Source organism: Neomonachus schauinslandi, chromosome 15, assembly GCF_002201575.2.
Source record: "Neomonachus schauinslandi chromosome 15, ASM220157v2, whole genome shotgun sequence".
Classification (NCBI taxonomy): domain Eukaryota; kingdom Metazoa; phylum Chordata; class Mammalia; order Carnivora; family Phocidae; genus Neomonachus; species Neomonachus schauinslandi.
The window spans coordinates 23,101,982-23,118,505 of NC_058417.1; the positions used below are offsets into that span (position 1 = coordinate 23,101,982).

General features: G+C 44.0%; 1 protein-coding gene across 1 annotated transcript in view; it reads left to right on the forward strand.

Moving 5' to 3' along the window:
* Positions 1 to 15,043, forward strand: part of HEATR6 (HEAT repeat containing 6) — a 32,961-nt gene extending 17,918 nt beyond the window's left edge. The window contains exons 10-20 of the mRNA XM_021704000.1: positions 588 to 794; positions 1,224 to 1,323; positions 3,747 to 4,099; positions 4,948 to 5,070; positions 5,434 to 5,520; positions 7,871 to 8,005; positions 8,755 to 8,877; positions 9,579 to 9,703; positions 10,728 to 10,824; positions 11,891 to 12,095; positions 14,097 to 15,043. Coding sequence (XP_021559675.1) covers positions 588 to 794; positions 1,224 to 1,323; positions 3,747 to 4,099; positions 4,948 to 5,070; positions 5,434 to 5,520; positions 7,871 to 8,005; positions 8,755 to 8,877; positions 9,579 to 9,703; positions 10,728 to 10,824; positions 11,891 to 12,095; positions 14,097 to 14,668 — 2,127 coding nt within the window. The 3' untranslated portion in view covers positions 14,669 to 15,043. The remainder of the gene's footprint in view (positions 1 to 587; positions 795 to 1,223; positions 1,324 to 3,746; positions 4,100 to 4,947; positions 5,071 to 5,433; positions 5,521 to 7,870; positions 8,006 to 8,754; positions 8,878 to 9,578; positions 9,704 to 10,727; positions 10,825 to 11,890; positions 12,096 to 14,096) is intronic.
* Positions 15,044 to 16,524: the final 1,481 nt, after the last annotated feature.

Here is a 16,524-nt window from a genome sequence, read left to right on the forward strand (position 1 = left end):
CCTTTCTTTGATTATCAGAGACTCACTGCAGGCAGTGTTCATTTCTGTACCTAAGAATGTTTCTGAAAAGTTGGATCACTAATGATGCCTGCCAAGTTGAATGTACACAAAGTCCCTAATATCCTGTTTAATTAACTTTGAGCATTCATGGATGCTTCAGGAGACCATATAAAGCAGCATGTTTGATGTAAAACAGACTCTAGACTCATGTATTTTTTTTCTACCCCATGAGCTATTTCGCTTTCTCTTTTCCCTTGGCCTTATGCTTGAATAAACAAGGCCTCTAATTTTTCTTTAAGTTATTCTCATGTTCATGATTTCAGGTTTTTGTACTGTGGTGTAGCTTAGATTTATTCCTTACTGTAAGGAAACCTAACAGCAATGTGATATAAGTTGTTTTTTTTTTTAAAGTGGGGGTGCAAGGAGCCTAGTTCATGGCTACTTTTAGGACCTGATAGATAATCCTAATACCTCTTTTCCTAGTGAAAATGATCCAAAATACTTTGAAAATTAAAAACGAAAATAGGAAGAAGGGGATTTGACTCCTGATTATTAACTAACTGATGGGAATCATCCTGAAATTTCAGACACGTGCATGTGCTCTGCAAGTTTTATCTGCCATCTTGGAAGGCTCAAAGCAGTTTCTTTCTGTTGCTGAAGATACCAGTGACCACAGAAGGGCTTTCACTCCCTTCTCCGTGATGATTGCATCCAGCATCAGAGAATTGCACAGATGTCTTTTGTTAGCCCTGGTGGCTGAGTCATCCTCACAGACCCTAACTCAGATAATTAAGGTAAACGTGCCAAGTTATCCATAGGTTCTGGAGGGGTTTTGTCTGTTTCAATTTCGTATAATGTTTTATATTGTCCAAAAGTAATTTGACTTAAGAATATAACTAAGTACTAATTTTATTTAAAGATATCCTATTTGGAACTCTAACTGGTGATTTTATTTAAAGCTATCCTGTTGTGCCTACTTGTTTGATCTTACCTATAATCTCTGTATATCCAAATAAATGATTTACTAAAAATACTCCTATTTTTAGTATTAAGTTGTACCAATGAGAATACAAGTGCTATTCCCCTAAAAAAAAAAAAGGACAAAAAAGAAAAAGACTGATTTTCAAATAAGGATGAAGACTTTTCTTCTTTAATGCTGTAAAGTTTGTGTCTGTGCTGTGGCTTAATCAGACCTGTTGATGGGCTCTTCTTGTATTTTGCAGTGCCTTGCGAATTTAGTATCAAATTCACCGTACAACCGTCTGAAACTCAGCCTGTTGACCAAAGTCTGGAACCAGATAAAGCCTTATATTCGCCACAAAGGTTGGTGGTAGTTTAAAGCCAGTTGCTTTTTTATATCAATCAAATCTAGATTATTAGTTTAAAAAGTATTTAGAGCATTTTTATAGCTCTAAGATATCCCTGCTTATTCTCAAGTTTTTGGGGAAACGAGCTATTGCCAGAACCCCACTTTTGACCTCGGAAGCCCCAGTAGACACCACTGGAAGGAAGTGAGGTGGAGAATTAATTGTAAAGATTACTGGCTCTTCGCTACTTCAGTGCAGTGACTTTAGAATTAGGGGTGAGCCAAGTGCCGGGGAGCCCCCTCTGGTATATAATACACAGTTCATATCCTTCAGGCAAAAGTAAGGATGGATGGGGGTGCCTGGGTGACTCAGTTGGTAAAGCATCTGACTCTTGATTTTTGGCTCAGGTCCTGATCTCAGGGTCATGAGATTGAGCCCCACATCAGGCTCCATGCTCAGTGGAGAGTCTGCCTGAGATTCTCTCTCCCTCTCCCTCCTCTATCCCTCCCCCCACTTATATGCACTCTCTCTCTAAAATAAATAGATAAATCTTTAAGAAAAAATAGGAAGAAGTAAGGATGGGTGGACAGTCAGAGACATCATTCTCTTTTTGGAAAGAAAAACTGGAATATAAAACCTAACTTCTTTAACATTATCTCCTCTGAAGTTCGGATAAAATTCCAGAGCCTCAAGTCCCCACTGGCTACAGAGTCTTATTTCGTGTTGTTTCTTGGCTTACTCCCACACAAAATATATATGTGCTGTAGCACTTGCCTGGAGAATAGTTGTTCCTTTTGCTTGCAAGCTTTAGGATCAGACCACATTCTGGTAAGTTAAGTTTTTCAGTGTGAATTCTAGTACTTGAAGGAGGTGGCGATGTTTCTGTGGCGTTGTGGGAGGGCTGGTGGACCTGGAGTCAGGCTGAGGGTCTGCAGCCCAGTCCCACTTCTGCCATCTCAGAACTGCGGCTCTGTCAGAGCCTCGTTTCCTCCTCACAGGAAGAAGTAGACCCACCTCATAAGATGTTTATAAGGCTTAAATGAGGTAATCACATGTAAACTAAGTCCAATTCACTTGTTTCACCAATGTGTAAAATGGGACCCAGAAAGATAAATCCTGCCTTGAGGTCTCTCATCATGTTAGTGGCAGAAGTAAGATTGAAACAACCCAAGTCTTTGGGCTCAGTGTCCTCCTGATCATTCCCCTGCACCAGCTTTTCTTCATCTGCAAACTGAGGGGAGTGGATCAGGTCTCAAAAGCCCCTTCCAAGTGTCTGGCTTTGTCCTCCAGCATTTTTATTATTAAAATGGTCAAACCCACAGAAATTTGAAAGACTAGTACAGTGAACATCTGCATACCTCTATCTAGGCTTGACAGTTGTTAACATTTGTCATGTTGGCTTTGTCTCTGCATATGTGTGTCTGTGTCCTTGTGTATACATATGTGCGTATAAATATGTGTATTTTTGAACCATTTGAAAGTCAATTACAGGGCGCCTGGGTGGCTTAGTCTGTTAAGCGTCTGCTTTCAGCTCAGGTCATGATCTCAGGTCCTGGGATCGAACCCCACTTTGGGCTCCCCGCTCAGCGGGTAGCCTGCTTCTCCCTCTTCCCTCCGCCCCTCCCCCTGCTCATGTTCTCACTCTCTCTCAAATAAATAAAATCTTTAAACAATTTTTAAAAAGTAAATTACAGGGGCGCCTGGGTGGCTCAGTCGTTGTGTGTCTGCCTTCGGCTCAGGTCATGATCCTAGGGTTCTGGGATCGAGCCCCTCGTCGGGCTCCCTGCTCAGCAGGAAGCCTGCTTCTCCCTTTCCCACTCCCCCTGCTTGTGTTCCTGCTCTTGGTATCTCTCTCTGTGTGTCAAATAAATAAATAAAATCTTTAAAAATAAAAATAAAAAGTCAGTTACAGACATGATATTTCATCCTAAATACCTCAGCACCCATCTTTTAAGAATAAAGACAATCTCCTAAAAAACACACCACTATTCTCACACCTAAGAAAATTACATTGATCCCATAGTATCATCTGGTATCTGCTCCACATTCAGATTTTCCCCATATGTCTCAAAGAGTCTTTCCTTGTTTTTTGTAAGAACTTGGGTTCATTCCGGGTTCGTGCATTGCGTGTCATTATCCTGTCACTCTAGTCTCTTCTAATCTAGAACCATCCCATCAGCCCTTTCTTTCTTTCACCACACTGATGTATGGATGAGGCCCAGAGGGTTGTCTTCCAGCACGTTTCACGTGCTCAGTTTGCCAGATAGTCTCTTGACAGTGTTGTTGAACTTCTGTTTCTGTCCCATGTAGTTCTCTAAGCCAGACGTTAGGGCTAGAGGTTTAATTCGATGCAGGTTAACCAAGGATGCTCTAACTCTTCGTAGCCTGCGGGGGTAATTATGACCCCACAGTGATAGTGATTCCCGCTAACTTTGACAGATGTGAATGTTCGAGTGTCAAGCCTCACTCTCTTGGGAGCCATCGTGTCCACTCACGCGCCTTTACCTGAAGTCCTGCTGCTCTTACAGCAGCCCTGTTCTTCCGGACTCAATAGCAATTCAGCGACTCCCCACCTCGGCACTCCTGACTGGTGGAAGAAAGCCTCCTCAGGACCCTTTCTGGAGGAAGCATCAGTTAGCTCCCCTAAGGGGTCTTCGGAGCCCTGCTGGCTCATCCGACTCTGCATTTCCACTGTTGTACTGCCCAAGGAGGATTCCTGTTCAGGTAGCGATGCTGGCTCTGCGGCAGGAAGCACCTATGAACCATCCCCCATGCGGCTGGAGGCCTTACAGGTACGAGGTTTCAGCTCCTCATTTCTGAAATGGAAGTAATCATTCTGCCTTCACAGGGTGATGGATTGTGAGGAGTGAGTTCATGAAAATAATGTAAAACCGAGCCGCAGGCCAGTGGTGTTAGTGGGAGTTGTATTTCAGGTGTGAGTGCTCCGTTGTTTTGTTTTTGGTGGAGGTTGGGAGAAGACTTGGTTGTAAGTGTCAGATGCGGTCCTTTTTGGTGCAAGCCATTTTAGTCACCTCCGTTTTTATGTGACAGGTGGGTACGCTAGATTATATAGTAACTCCGAAAGAAATTGCACAGTTCGTCTTTGATTTCTGCAATTTTAAGTAAGTGTGTAATTCTCCGTAACTTCTCTTTCATCTTCTGTCTGCTTAGAGACAACAAGATAATTGCTCCTTCAAAGGAAGAAAACGATCCTAGATTAACGTACTCGCTTCTTCTGTACTCAGCTGTGATCTAAGACATGGGTTTGGTTCTGCACTCTGCTGCTAATTGTCTGGTTGATATTAAATATGCCCTGTAACCTTAAACTTTTTCAGCCTTAGCTCCTTCAGCTGAAGTACTCGATTAGTCCCTGTCTCAGAAAATTGTTCCCAGGCTTAAATAATATTGCCAGTCTTAATGAAACACATTTCACAAATTGTAGAGCACCATGAAATTATATGATACAGTTAATTGATTTCAGTCATAAAATAAAGATTATGGTTGTTCATTTCATTCAACATTAGAATCCTGCCCCTTGTTAAGTGTGAGTGATGTCTATTAATATGAAAGCACTTTTCTGGATGTTGCAGCCCCGCATGGCATTCAGATCTTGGGGGTTATTCCTCTGTTCCCTTTGCAGGTGTTGGCTCATCTGGCCAGGGGCTACTTTTCAATGGCTCAAGTGTACTTAATGGAGCTTGGAGAGGTGATTTGCAAGTGCATGGGGGAAGCAGATCCGTCCATTCAGCTTCATGGAGCAAAGGTAACTTTCATGAACAGCCACCTGCTTTTTTCTTCTCTTCCTTTATGTTCTTCCCTCTGCTGCATGTCTGTCCATTCTGAGGTTTCTTACAGAGGTTTCAGGTAGGGAAAGTCATACATTCCTTTATTTTCACCTCTAATACAAAAACCCAAAGAATTCATCTGGTGATAAATTACCAATATATTTCTGGTGATTTTGTTCCTGAAAGAATGCCTCTGACATAGGAGTTGCTGAGAAAGGAAAGAAAATTCAGTCGGAAATTGTTTTTCCCCTTGATCTGAGGTCATCTCCAAACAAGTGAGGTTTTCTACCTCCATAATTATAATACTGTGCTTTGATAATCTATTTCTTTTACCTCGGCAGCTTCTGGAAGAACTGGGTACAGGCTTAATACAACAGTATAAACCAGACTCTACCATAGCATCTGATCAGAGAGTGCCAGTCACCTTGGTGAGTACGTGTCAGTTCACCATTTTCTCTTTTCTTAGTGCTTCAGTCAGTTTTGAGGCTCAGTGAGAAAGTGAAGTAAACAGCATGACTTCTTCCAGTATCAAAAACTAGTTTATAATCTGTGCTGACATGATAATAGCACGAATAGGATTTATTTGCGCTTCAGTTTCTTTGCAGTTCCGTGTGTGGTCGAATTATGTGTAACATACAGCCAGCAATTTGAAACACCAACGTTTCTTCCGCATAAAACCTAGTTTGGTTATTCATCCTGCCCAAGAGGCAGACTGGAAAGATGGGAAGAGACAAGCATTTGGAATCAGAAGACAGGAGATCAAATCTAGGAAGCACCATTAATGGGTGTATGAGCATAGTGTCCTCATAAGGAGGAATAATAATCTTTAACTCCTGGGGCTGTTGGAAGATTGAAATGTAAAGATGCTGGCACATAGTAGGTGCTCGATAGACGTCAGTTCCCTTAACTCCCTCTCTGCTGCGCCCCCGTGGTTCCCATTAAAGTCCTGAGATCTTAGGTGGTTGCTGCTGTCCCCACACTGTGCCCGTCCTCTGGAGGTGTGAACACGTGACCCTGCCATAAGTGATGGGTTTTCCTCCTGCCTTCCTCATCCTGCCACTTCTTTTCCCTTTGCAACTTCCATCATCCTTGCAAGGAATTAAGAATACCTAGCCCTAGTCCTTTCCCGAGACTGCCACTAAAGCTAGAATGTCACCATTCACAGGGAGATGAGTTGATTTGCTCAGACAGACCTGAGTTTGCATCCAGACTTCTCCCCGTGCTTGTCAAGTGACTTTTAGGCAAGACTCTTCTATTCACATTTGTGTATTATTTTATCTGTATAAAAGGGATACACTTGCTATATTACTTGTCAGTTGCTGAGTAGTAAATTATCAAAACACTTAGTAGCTTAAAACAACATACATTCTCTCACATAGTTTCTGTGGCCCAGGAATTGGGAGTAGCTTAGCTCCGGTCTCTCTGAGGTTGCAGTCAGGATGCCGGCAAGGGCTGCAGTTCACTGAACCTGACGGGTTCGAGGATCTTCTTCCAATAGGGCTCACTCACATACCTAGCACGTTAGCACTGGCTTTTGGCAGTGGGCCTCGCTTACCTCCTCCCCATGAGGACCTCTCCAGAGGGCTGCAGGAGTGTCCTTCTGACACAGCAGTTGGCTTCCCCCACAGCAAGAGAATCAAGAGAGAGCAAGACAGAAGCTGCAGTGTTTTTATGACCTTGCTTTGGAAATTTCACATTGTCATTTCCACAGCCCCCTACTGGATACACAGGTCAGCTCTAGCCAGTGTGAGGGCGGAGGGCCATCTCCTTAACATAGGAGGCGAGAATCACTGTGGGCCATCTTGGAGGCTGGCAAGCATACCTGTCCAAAGTCTTCTGGTTTGGGGTGGGAAAGGTCCAGATTGGGTTTCTAGGAGTTGGAATTCAGGGGAGGATAGAACTGGGCTGTGGGATACATGGTAAAACTCAGGACTAAATCCATGGGGCAGAAAGTAGAGGTACCAAACCACAGACAGATTTGCAAATGCACATGAAATCCCCGGGTTTTTAGAAAGCATGGGAAGGAAACTGTTCAAGGTACTCTGCGGGTGCCTACCTTGAGATCTTTAAAGTGAGTTCAGTTTTCATAGTGCTCACAACAGCCCCCTGCTCAGTTTAAGAGTCTCCATTATGCACTGGGCCCTATGTGAGGAACTTCACACATAGCGTTACATTTTCCTCTCACCCACACTCTGCCAAGTAGACAGCTTTGCCCTGTTCTCCTGAAGAGGAAGCTACACGTAGGTTTGGTGACTTGCCCGAGGTTGCAGAGACGGGAAGCAGCCGCTGAAGGATCCAGCTCTGCCTCTGGATCCCGCGCTCTTTGGACTCTGGCACCCGCCTCTGGGCTCTGCAGGACCCTGACGCCCATTAGCAAGTTACACCATCTCTTCGTGCCTCAGTTTCCTTGTGTGAAGGTGGAGATGATGACACGTACTTGGTTTAGTTGCGCTGAGGACTGCAGTGGGTAGATCTGTGTGAGGCACTGAGAGCAGTGGCTGCTGCCGTGACCACCATCATCTTCCCCCTTCTCCTCACGATCATCTTCTTTGGCCGCCTGACTGTAGCAGACCATTTCCTGGTCGGTCAAGTGGAAGGATGCAGTCATCGTTTTCTGAAGCCCCTTCCATTGCTGTGGAAGGACTACCGGAAGCATTAGAAAAAGCCGCTGCTTCACAGAAGGACGTTTGGTTACTACAGCCCCCATGGTAGTGTTCGCGTCGAGTTGGGTCCACTGTTGGCTCTTGGGCCACGGCTTTGACTGTGCCCCTGTTCCAGGTGGTGACGTTCTGGACTATGCTGCTGAACGGCCCTCTGCCCAGAGCCCTGCAGAATTCCGAGCACCCGACCCTGCAGGCGAGCGCCTGTGACGCCCTGTCTTCCGTCCTGCCCGAAGCCTTCAGCAGCCTGCCGGTAACCCAGGGAGTGTTTCCTCAGCCCTGAGTGGCGCCATGAGTATCCAAGCTTCAGTCTGATTCAGAGTCTTTCTCATTTTGAGCCAGTACTCAACATGCTCTCTGAGAAAAGGGGGCTCAGTCTACTTGAGTGGGGGGCAAGGGCGGTGATAAAACTTAGAATCTTAACGTCTCGGGAGAGCTTTTCCTCCCTGTGCTTAGAGGGCGGGTGGCGGAAGTGGGGGGAGAGGCTTGGAGGTGAGAGACATTTCCGAAAGCTTTCGAAGCCAAAACTTAAGAAGACCTGGGTCTAAGTCCCAGCTCTTCCACTCTCCACCTCTCTGATGATCTTAACTTCTGTAAAACAGTTTTATCCTCTATAAAATGGGCACAACGTGATGAATAACGTGAAGTGTGTGGCCGTACTTGGCTGGTGCCCACCGCCGGACAGGGTATTCTGGCGGCTTCCTTTCTGTAGTCCCCAGTGGCATTTGTGTCTGCTCTTAGCTTTCACGAAGGAGCAGAATACAGTGACCCGGGTCGCGTTGTGGTCAAGGTTAAAGGTCACAGATGCCGTGTGTGCAAACACTCCCCAATGCTGGGGTCCGAAGTGAACCTCTGCTCTCTGCCGAGATAACTTCAAGGTCTCAGTTGTGTTCAGCTCCCAAATATGAACTCAGATACAGACTCATCACGATTGCCTGTCGAGGACAGTGGCTCATAGTTCTTTCAGTCTCGCTTTTCCTTTGCCAACCTTTCTCACTGCAGAGTGACAAGCAGATCCTGTGCATCACCATGCTGCTTGGGCTGAATGACAGCAAGAACCGATTAGTGAAAGCTGCAACCTCGCGGGCCCTTGGAGTCTATGTGCTTTTCCCCTGCCTCAGACAGGTTAGAGCGAGCCCGCCCTGCCCTCCCGTGCCTGCGATGGGCCAGAGCGAGAGTGCTTTGGGTGCATATAGAGCTGGATGGTAAAGGACATGACATTGCTTTTAATCTGGTTTCCTTAATTGCAACTTTATAAAATATGGTAATGCCTGTACTGCCCAGGACCCTCGGTGCCCAGGTGATGTTTAAATTAATGAATAATTGGGGAAAAAAAAAAGAAAGAAATGGGACATTACCGTGTGATAGTAATAATTTGGAGAGCTGATAAAATTTTTACTAAGAAGGAAATAAATTTCTCCTTCACTCTTAGCTGTGACATTTATCTCCCTGAGAAGTGTGTAATTAGAGTGTATTTTAGAAATGCATTTCATTGTCAACATCCTTTCCCAAGGTGGCAGTCAGTCTAAGCACAGAATTTACAGATAACTGTCACGGACCAGGTTATAAGATGTTCAACAAGAGCAAAATCCATAGGCTCCTTGGGTGTGCATGGCACATACCAAAATCATGGGAGACCCCCCTCTCAGGTTTTAGTGAGTGTCCAAATTGTAATATAGTTGAACAGTAAATTGAATAAATAAATGTTGATTTTCAAATAGAAATTTGTGGTAAAGACTTAAATCTTTCTCAGAAAATAAATATCAGAATTCCAAGCAGCCGTGTGAGCTTGTCAAGTAACTACGGTGTTTTGTTTTATCTTATAGGATGTCATATTTGTTGCAGACACAGCAAATGCAATATTGATGTCACTTCAAGACAAATCTCTGAATGTCCGAGCCAAAGCAGCCTGGTCCCTGGGCAACCTGACAGACACTCTGATTATCAACATGTACGTGACTCAACTCATTTCCCCTGGGTGACTTCTGAGACTGAGGTCCCTGGAAGATATCTTTGATCTCTACTATAAAAAAAAAAAACTAACAGTAATTCTCCCATATTGGGTAGTCAGTCTTCCTGCTTTGTTTTGTTTTCTGTTACTTCAAGTAATAAGATAATTAAGTTGTGGGGCTCCTGGGTGGCTCAAGTCAGTTAAGTGTCTGACTTGATTTCAGCTCAGGTCATGATCTCAGGATTGTGAGATTGAGCCCCACATTGGACTCCATGCTGGGTGTGGAGCCTGATTAGGATTCTCTCTCTCCCTCTCCCCCCTCCTCCCAAAAATTAGCAAGTTGTTCTTTATATATGTGTGTGTTGGTGTGTGTATGTATATATATTTAATACTGTATGCTGATATAAGTAATATATCCACATTATAGAAAATGTGGACAATATAGAAGTAGAAATTCAAAACCATGGTAATAGTTGCACTGCTTTTTAAATGTCAAATTTATAATTTTTTAAAGTAATATATTCATAGGTTAAAAACATTCAAACAATACAAAAGAGGCATTCAGTCTAAAGCCTTGCTCCTACCTTGCTCCCCTCCCTGGAGGCAGCTGTTGTTCCTCATATGATAGCGTCCTGCTTTTCATTGCTGAGCTCTCACGTATAATGTGTATAAGCATTCTCCCAACTTTTATAGATGTGAATTACTGTTAGACAGTCATCACGGTGCAGTGATCATTTAACCGCTCCCCTGTTACCAAACATCTGCATTATTTTAGGCTTTGATATGCAGTGAACATTTTGGTGCATGAAATCTTTATTTTGAGATACACTTTTTGGTCACATTCCTAGAGGTGGACCTACTGGGTCAAAAGGTATAAACTATAAGTTCTTGGTATAATCTGAACAGATTTGTTGAGCTGTTTTCCCAAATTTTTGATAGTTATACTAAGTGAATGTATGTGTATATGTGTATGTTTAACTGGGTTTTACCATTCAACATGTTTTGCCTGCTTTGGATGGAATAGGGAGACACCAGACCCAAGTTTCCAAGAAGAGTTCTCTGGTCTTCTGCTCCTGAAGATGTTGCGATCAGCTATAGAAGCATCCAGGGATAAAGACAAGGTAGACTCACAGCACTAGTATTTCTCAGTTCAATACTTATCGTATTATGGTTTTGTCCCACCAAATTTATCCCTGTTCAGAGGAGATTGAGAGAGTACTGAGGGTACAATGTGGCCTACTCCACCTTGCACGGTTTCTCTCCTGTCTCCTGTGTCCTGAAAAATATCATTGCTGTTTGTAATACCACTCCATGATCTGCCCATGTTTGTTTTAAGATTAATCTGCTTTTGTTTTGTTTTGGTTTTTTCCAAAAAATCTTTAAGTAGAAGTAACAAGTCAGAAGGATGAGCAACTCTTGGCTTTGAATATCCCTGGTTGGACTAATAAATTGAAAGCATAGAAATGGGTTTTAGGGTCAGGCAGACATGGTTCAAATCCTGGCTTGCCCTTTAGTAGCTGGGTGACGTTTGGTGTATTATTGAACTTCTCTGAAGCTCAGTTTCCTCATCTTGGACGTGGAATCTCAGTGGCCTTGGAGCTGCTTGTGTTGAAGCACCTAGCATAGCATCTGACCCGTACTGAGTACTTAACTTAGCACAGTGATTCTGAAAACCTACGAAACCCTGCCTTGGACTCATTGGTTCAGAATTTCTGGGATTAGGACCTGGGAATTGGTTTCTGAAAAAGAAAGCTCCCCAGATGATTCTAGTATGCTACAAAGATTGAGACTCTAATGGAAAAGTACTAGACTGGAATTTTGAAACCTCAGCTCTCCTCCTCACCTTGCTGTAAGCCAGCTTTGCCCTATTGCCCCTGGGCCTTCCATACCATCTCTGCAAAACGAGGAAGACAGAGCTCTCTGAAGTCTACTCTAAAGACATCAGTGAGGAGCTGTGGAGGACCTCACCTTTCTGATGGCACAGGCTGTTCACCACACAAGACCTTTACAGAGTCTCAAGAAGCTACACCTTTACACGCTGCTTGTCTCATTGGCTGTCTTGCTTTAAGATGTCTAAGACTTCCTGGATTTTTTTAAAATACTTTCTGTAACATCATTTTGGCAAAGCAGATTTCTAATGCTGTTTTGTTTTTTGTTTTTTGTTTTTTTTTTTACATTTTTTTCTAGGTAAAAAGCAATGCAGTCCGGGCCCTTGGAAATTTGCTTCATTTTTTGCAGCCATCTCATATAGAAAAGCCCAGGTTTGCTGAAATCATTGAGGAGTCCATCCAGGCCCTAATTTCTACTGTTCTAATTGAGGCTGCCATGAAAGTCCGATGGAATGCCTGTTATGCAATGGGGAATGTATTTAAAAATCCTGCTCTTCCATTAGGTAAGAAAGTCTCCCTCTTCTCTCTGGTGGAGGGCCCTAGGACAACACACACCAGTCTACATTGTTATTGAAGATGTTCCTCACATTGCTACTTATCACAGTGTTAGAAAAAAATGGAACCGTTCCGAACACACAAGTTTAGGGGAATGGTTGAGATAAATCATAGTATATATATTCAAAGGGATGGGTGTTTTTTTTAAGATTTTATTTGAGAGAGAGAGAGAGCACGAGCAAGGGGGAAGGGCAGAGGGAGAGGGAGAAGCAGACTCTCCGCTGAGCAGGGAGCCTAATGTGGGGCTTGATCCCAGGACCCTGAAATCATGACCTGAGCCAAAGGCAGATGCTTAACCAACTGAACCACCCAGGCACCCCTCAAAGGGATCTTTTAGAATTATGTTTACAAGTTTTTGATAATCTGGTCAAGTAGTTCTGATGTTAAGCAAATTAAAACAGGATATGAAATTGTTTCTACAGCATGATCTCAATGAATGGGTAGAAAAAAGGACTGAAAGGAAATTAACCTAATTAATAACAGTGGTTGCCTCTGGAAGGGATGATGAGTAGGATATTTTTCTGCTTTCACTTCCTAAATTTTCTACAAGGGCGTATGTTGTTTTAACAGCAGGGGGTAAAAATGAAGGAGAAAAAGTGGCATGGAAGAAAGGGTAGAAATTGGAAATCCCATGTCAGCCCTTGGTACCGAAGTGGGCTGCTGCATAGAAGGAGGGCATCGAAGTAATGACCTGCCGTGTACCGTGATAGAACATCGGTGGCTAATAGCTGCTTAGGCATGTGGGTCGTAGCTTCCAAAGCCCATTCACTTTCCTTACCAGCATTTGCTTTATACGTTTGTCTCTGTGACAGGGTTTGAAACAAGGTGTGTTCCTGGGGAGCTAAATCCATTCTGGACCAGCAGGGCATGCGTCAGGTTAGGGAAATCTGGCTCTGCTCCCCTTTATTGCCAAGAGCTCCCAGCCAAGGGGCACCTGGCTGGCACAGTCAGAAGAGCATGTGACTCTTGATCTCAGGATTATAAGTTCAAGCTCCACGTTGGGTGTTAGAGATTACTTAAATAAATAAATAAACTTAATTAAAAAAATAAAAGGGAGCCAATGGAGAAGTAGCTTCTCTGCTTTTCCATGGAAGAAATAGCCTAACGTGACCTGTGGAGTTGGAGCTCGTTAAGGTGCATGTCTGCTTGCCTGTCTTCAAAGGCAACAGAGAAGTTGGGAGGGGCTAGGAGAGTTAGGGAAGCTGAAATCTATTCTGCTTCCCATCTTGAGGAAAAAGAATCCCCCCCCCGCCCCGCCAAAATGGAGTGGGGAGTGGTAGCGCTGATGAGGAAGAAAGCAGGCTGATTTCCTGAAACCATCGGGAAGGGAGAGAAGACAGAAATCTGGGCATCATGATCTCAAAATTAGACAGTTGCACCTTTGGTTAATCTGAATACTCCGTTCCCCAGTCACTGCCTAAATAGTATTTTCTTTCTCTTTGCAATAAAATGCATGACTTGCTGTGTCCAGAGCAGTGTCTGGATGCTAATGTGGGTGAAGAAATATTCTTTTGTCAGCATGAACAAGGCTGGGCATACAATTGTGCAGGTGCGCACTACTCAGAAGCATCCGACTGAGAGAACAAGTGGGGCTACAATTCAGTCTGTGTTCCTCCACCAAGCCTTATGCCCTCAGGACAGCCTCTTCCCAGAGAAGAAGCCTCTTCCATGGTTGCCAAAGTCCCCATTTAGAGGAGCGAGTAGCAGAGGCCCCGAGCGTGTGGCAGGGTTGTTTAGGGAAATGGAAAGTTTGGGAGTCATTACTCGGCGCCTTCCCCAGAATCACACAGTCAGCATTGGTCACCCTAATCCTATAAGGTTAGTGTGAGAATTAAGTGAAAACATAGTGATTAGCTTGAGCACTAGTGTGTGTGCTTCCTCTGCCCCCTCCCTCTCCCCTGTTTATTTCTAAGCCTTCATTTGTTTCAATGCCAGTGGATTCTTTCTAGGAACAGCCCCGTGGACCTCCCAGGCCTACAACGCCTTGACGTCAGTTGTGACATCATGCAAGAACTTCAAAGTGCGCATCAGATCCGCCACTGCCCTTTCCATCCCGAGCAAGAGAGAGCACTATGGGTCTGTTGACCAGTACGTTCAGATCTGGAATGCATTGGTCACTGCCTTGCAGAAGAGTGAAGACACCACAGACTTTCTGGAATTCAAGTACTGTGCCAGCCTACGGACCCAGATCTGCCAGGCACTGATTCACCTCTTGAGCTTGGCCAGCGCCTCAGACCTGCCCTGCATCAGAGAAACCCTTGAATTGAATGGCGACATGGTGCAGTCCTTTATCCTACAGTTTCTAAAATCAGGAGCAGAAGGAGAGGACCCTGGAGCACCCCACAGCTCGCATGAAAGAGACCAGCTGGTCAGAAGGGCCCTGGAGCACGTAAGCAGCATCCAGGCACTGGCGGGCGACACAGCCAGGAGGGCCATCATGGGCTTTTTAGAAGATATCCTCACCATTTATTTTGACTCGTCTGGATCCCAAATAGCGCTCCCAGAATTAACAAGTCGGTGAATAGTCCGCCATACTTCCAAGTGTCGAGTGGTAATAGAAAGACCCAAGCTTGAGTATCAGGATTTAATTTTAGGGGCAGAAACAACCCGTTCACTTTTTTTTAGAATAGGTTAGTGTCTATCTAAATTTTTCTCAAGGGCTCAACCACTTTAGAGAGTGGTTCCGCGGCATTGGCCACAGTCCAGACTGTTGGAGCCTCTGACCTGTGCAGCCGGAGCTGGGAGACAGGGTTGAGTGTGGGCCGAGCAGACTGGGCGGTCGTGAAGGGCATTTAGCCTCAGAAGGTAGAGACAAAAAACAAAGGAATTTAGGGATTAGAATGTTGTGTATTGTGTCTCTGGGAATTGTTTTTCTTTTATAATAAAGTAATGAAAAATAGCGTGTCCGCAGTCTCCTCTGTTTTCAGATCAAGTTGCACTTATAGAAAGCTTCCCACAGAGCTGAGTTCAGCCAGTTTGCACTGGGGTAGCTGCTTCAGTTGCTAAAATACTGAAAAGTTCCTTACAGATTGGTAAATAGCCACTGCACTGAGCTCCCCAGTACCAACCCTGGAAGCCTCTCCACGCCTCCCCACAACCCACTCACAGAAGCGTTGACCCCCGGCACAGAGAGGCTGCCTGAATAGGCCCGTGTCTGTTTCACCCTGGCTGTAACACCTATTTCTGTCTCTGTTCCCTGATGTCCCGTGGGAAAGTGTGGTCCTATCCTCAATTGATGGTGGTTTTTGTCACCTTTGAATTTGTGCTTTAAAAAAGAATTATTTAATTTAGATGGTTAGAAAGAAAGGTTTTTAAATTACATTTTTTTTTTTTTTTTAAAGATTTTATTTATTTGAGAGCGAGAGAGAGAGAATGAGAGAGAGAACACGAGAGGCGGTAAGGTCAGAGGGAGAAGCAGACTCCCTGCTGAGCAGGGAGCCCGATGTGGGACTCGATCCCGGGACTCCAGGATCATGACCTGAGCCGAAGGCAGTCGCTTAACAAACTGAGCCACCCAGGCGCCCTTTAAATTACATTTTGATCATGTCTAAGCACTTATAAAAGTCACTTCTCACTGAAGAATTATTTACATTTAAATTTTGCATTCATCTCTTAGCCTCCAACAGTTTGTGAGAATTGATTTCAGGTAAGAATTTAGATACATAAAAGAACCAATTAAAATTATTCCATACTTATATTTGATCTGGGATAAATAAGAATCAAGATACGTTGAAAAGGTTTTGGCGATACATTATTTAACTATTGTTATTTAGCTTAAAATATCTATTTTAGGCCATACATGTGTCCTCAGCATTTCTCCTTTGCCCCTAAGTTGCTCTTTTCCCTCCACTGTGTTGCTGGTTGCTCAGGAAGTGCTGCCCAGGCAGTTTGGGAAACAGAGTAGTCCGGCAACTGAAGGCCCACTTTTCTATTGGTAGAATACCAATCAGTTTCCAAAGAAATAGACCACAGGTACAGTAAAACACCCCTATAAAACATTCTTTAAATTTGCTTTTCTTTGGGGATGGTTCTGGACACGAATTGTTACAGAGGCCTGGGGCCCAAGTTGAACTGTACTGATCTGATGATGAATCTCAAAACCTTCTCTTGAAGGGATACATCCTTAGTAGCAGCTCATTTACTTGTCACTTCCATAAAAGCAAAAATGTGGCGTAGATAGCCACTATTTGGGGGGCTCTCACTGGTGAGTTTCTTGATAAAATATTTGTGAAAAGACTTTGAATGGTTTGATTTGATGATTTGCTATTTATCTTAAATCTCATTTAAAAACAAAACAAAAACAAAACCTTTCCCTTCCGTAAAGGTTTCTAGGTCTCCAGATGTTAGTGAGTCCATATGCAGGGAAAGACCAGCGGT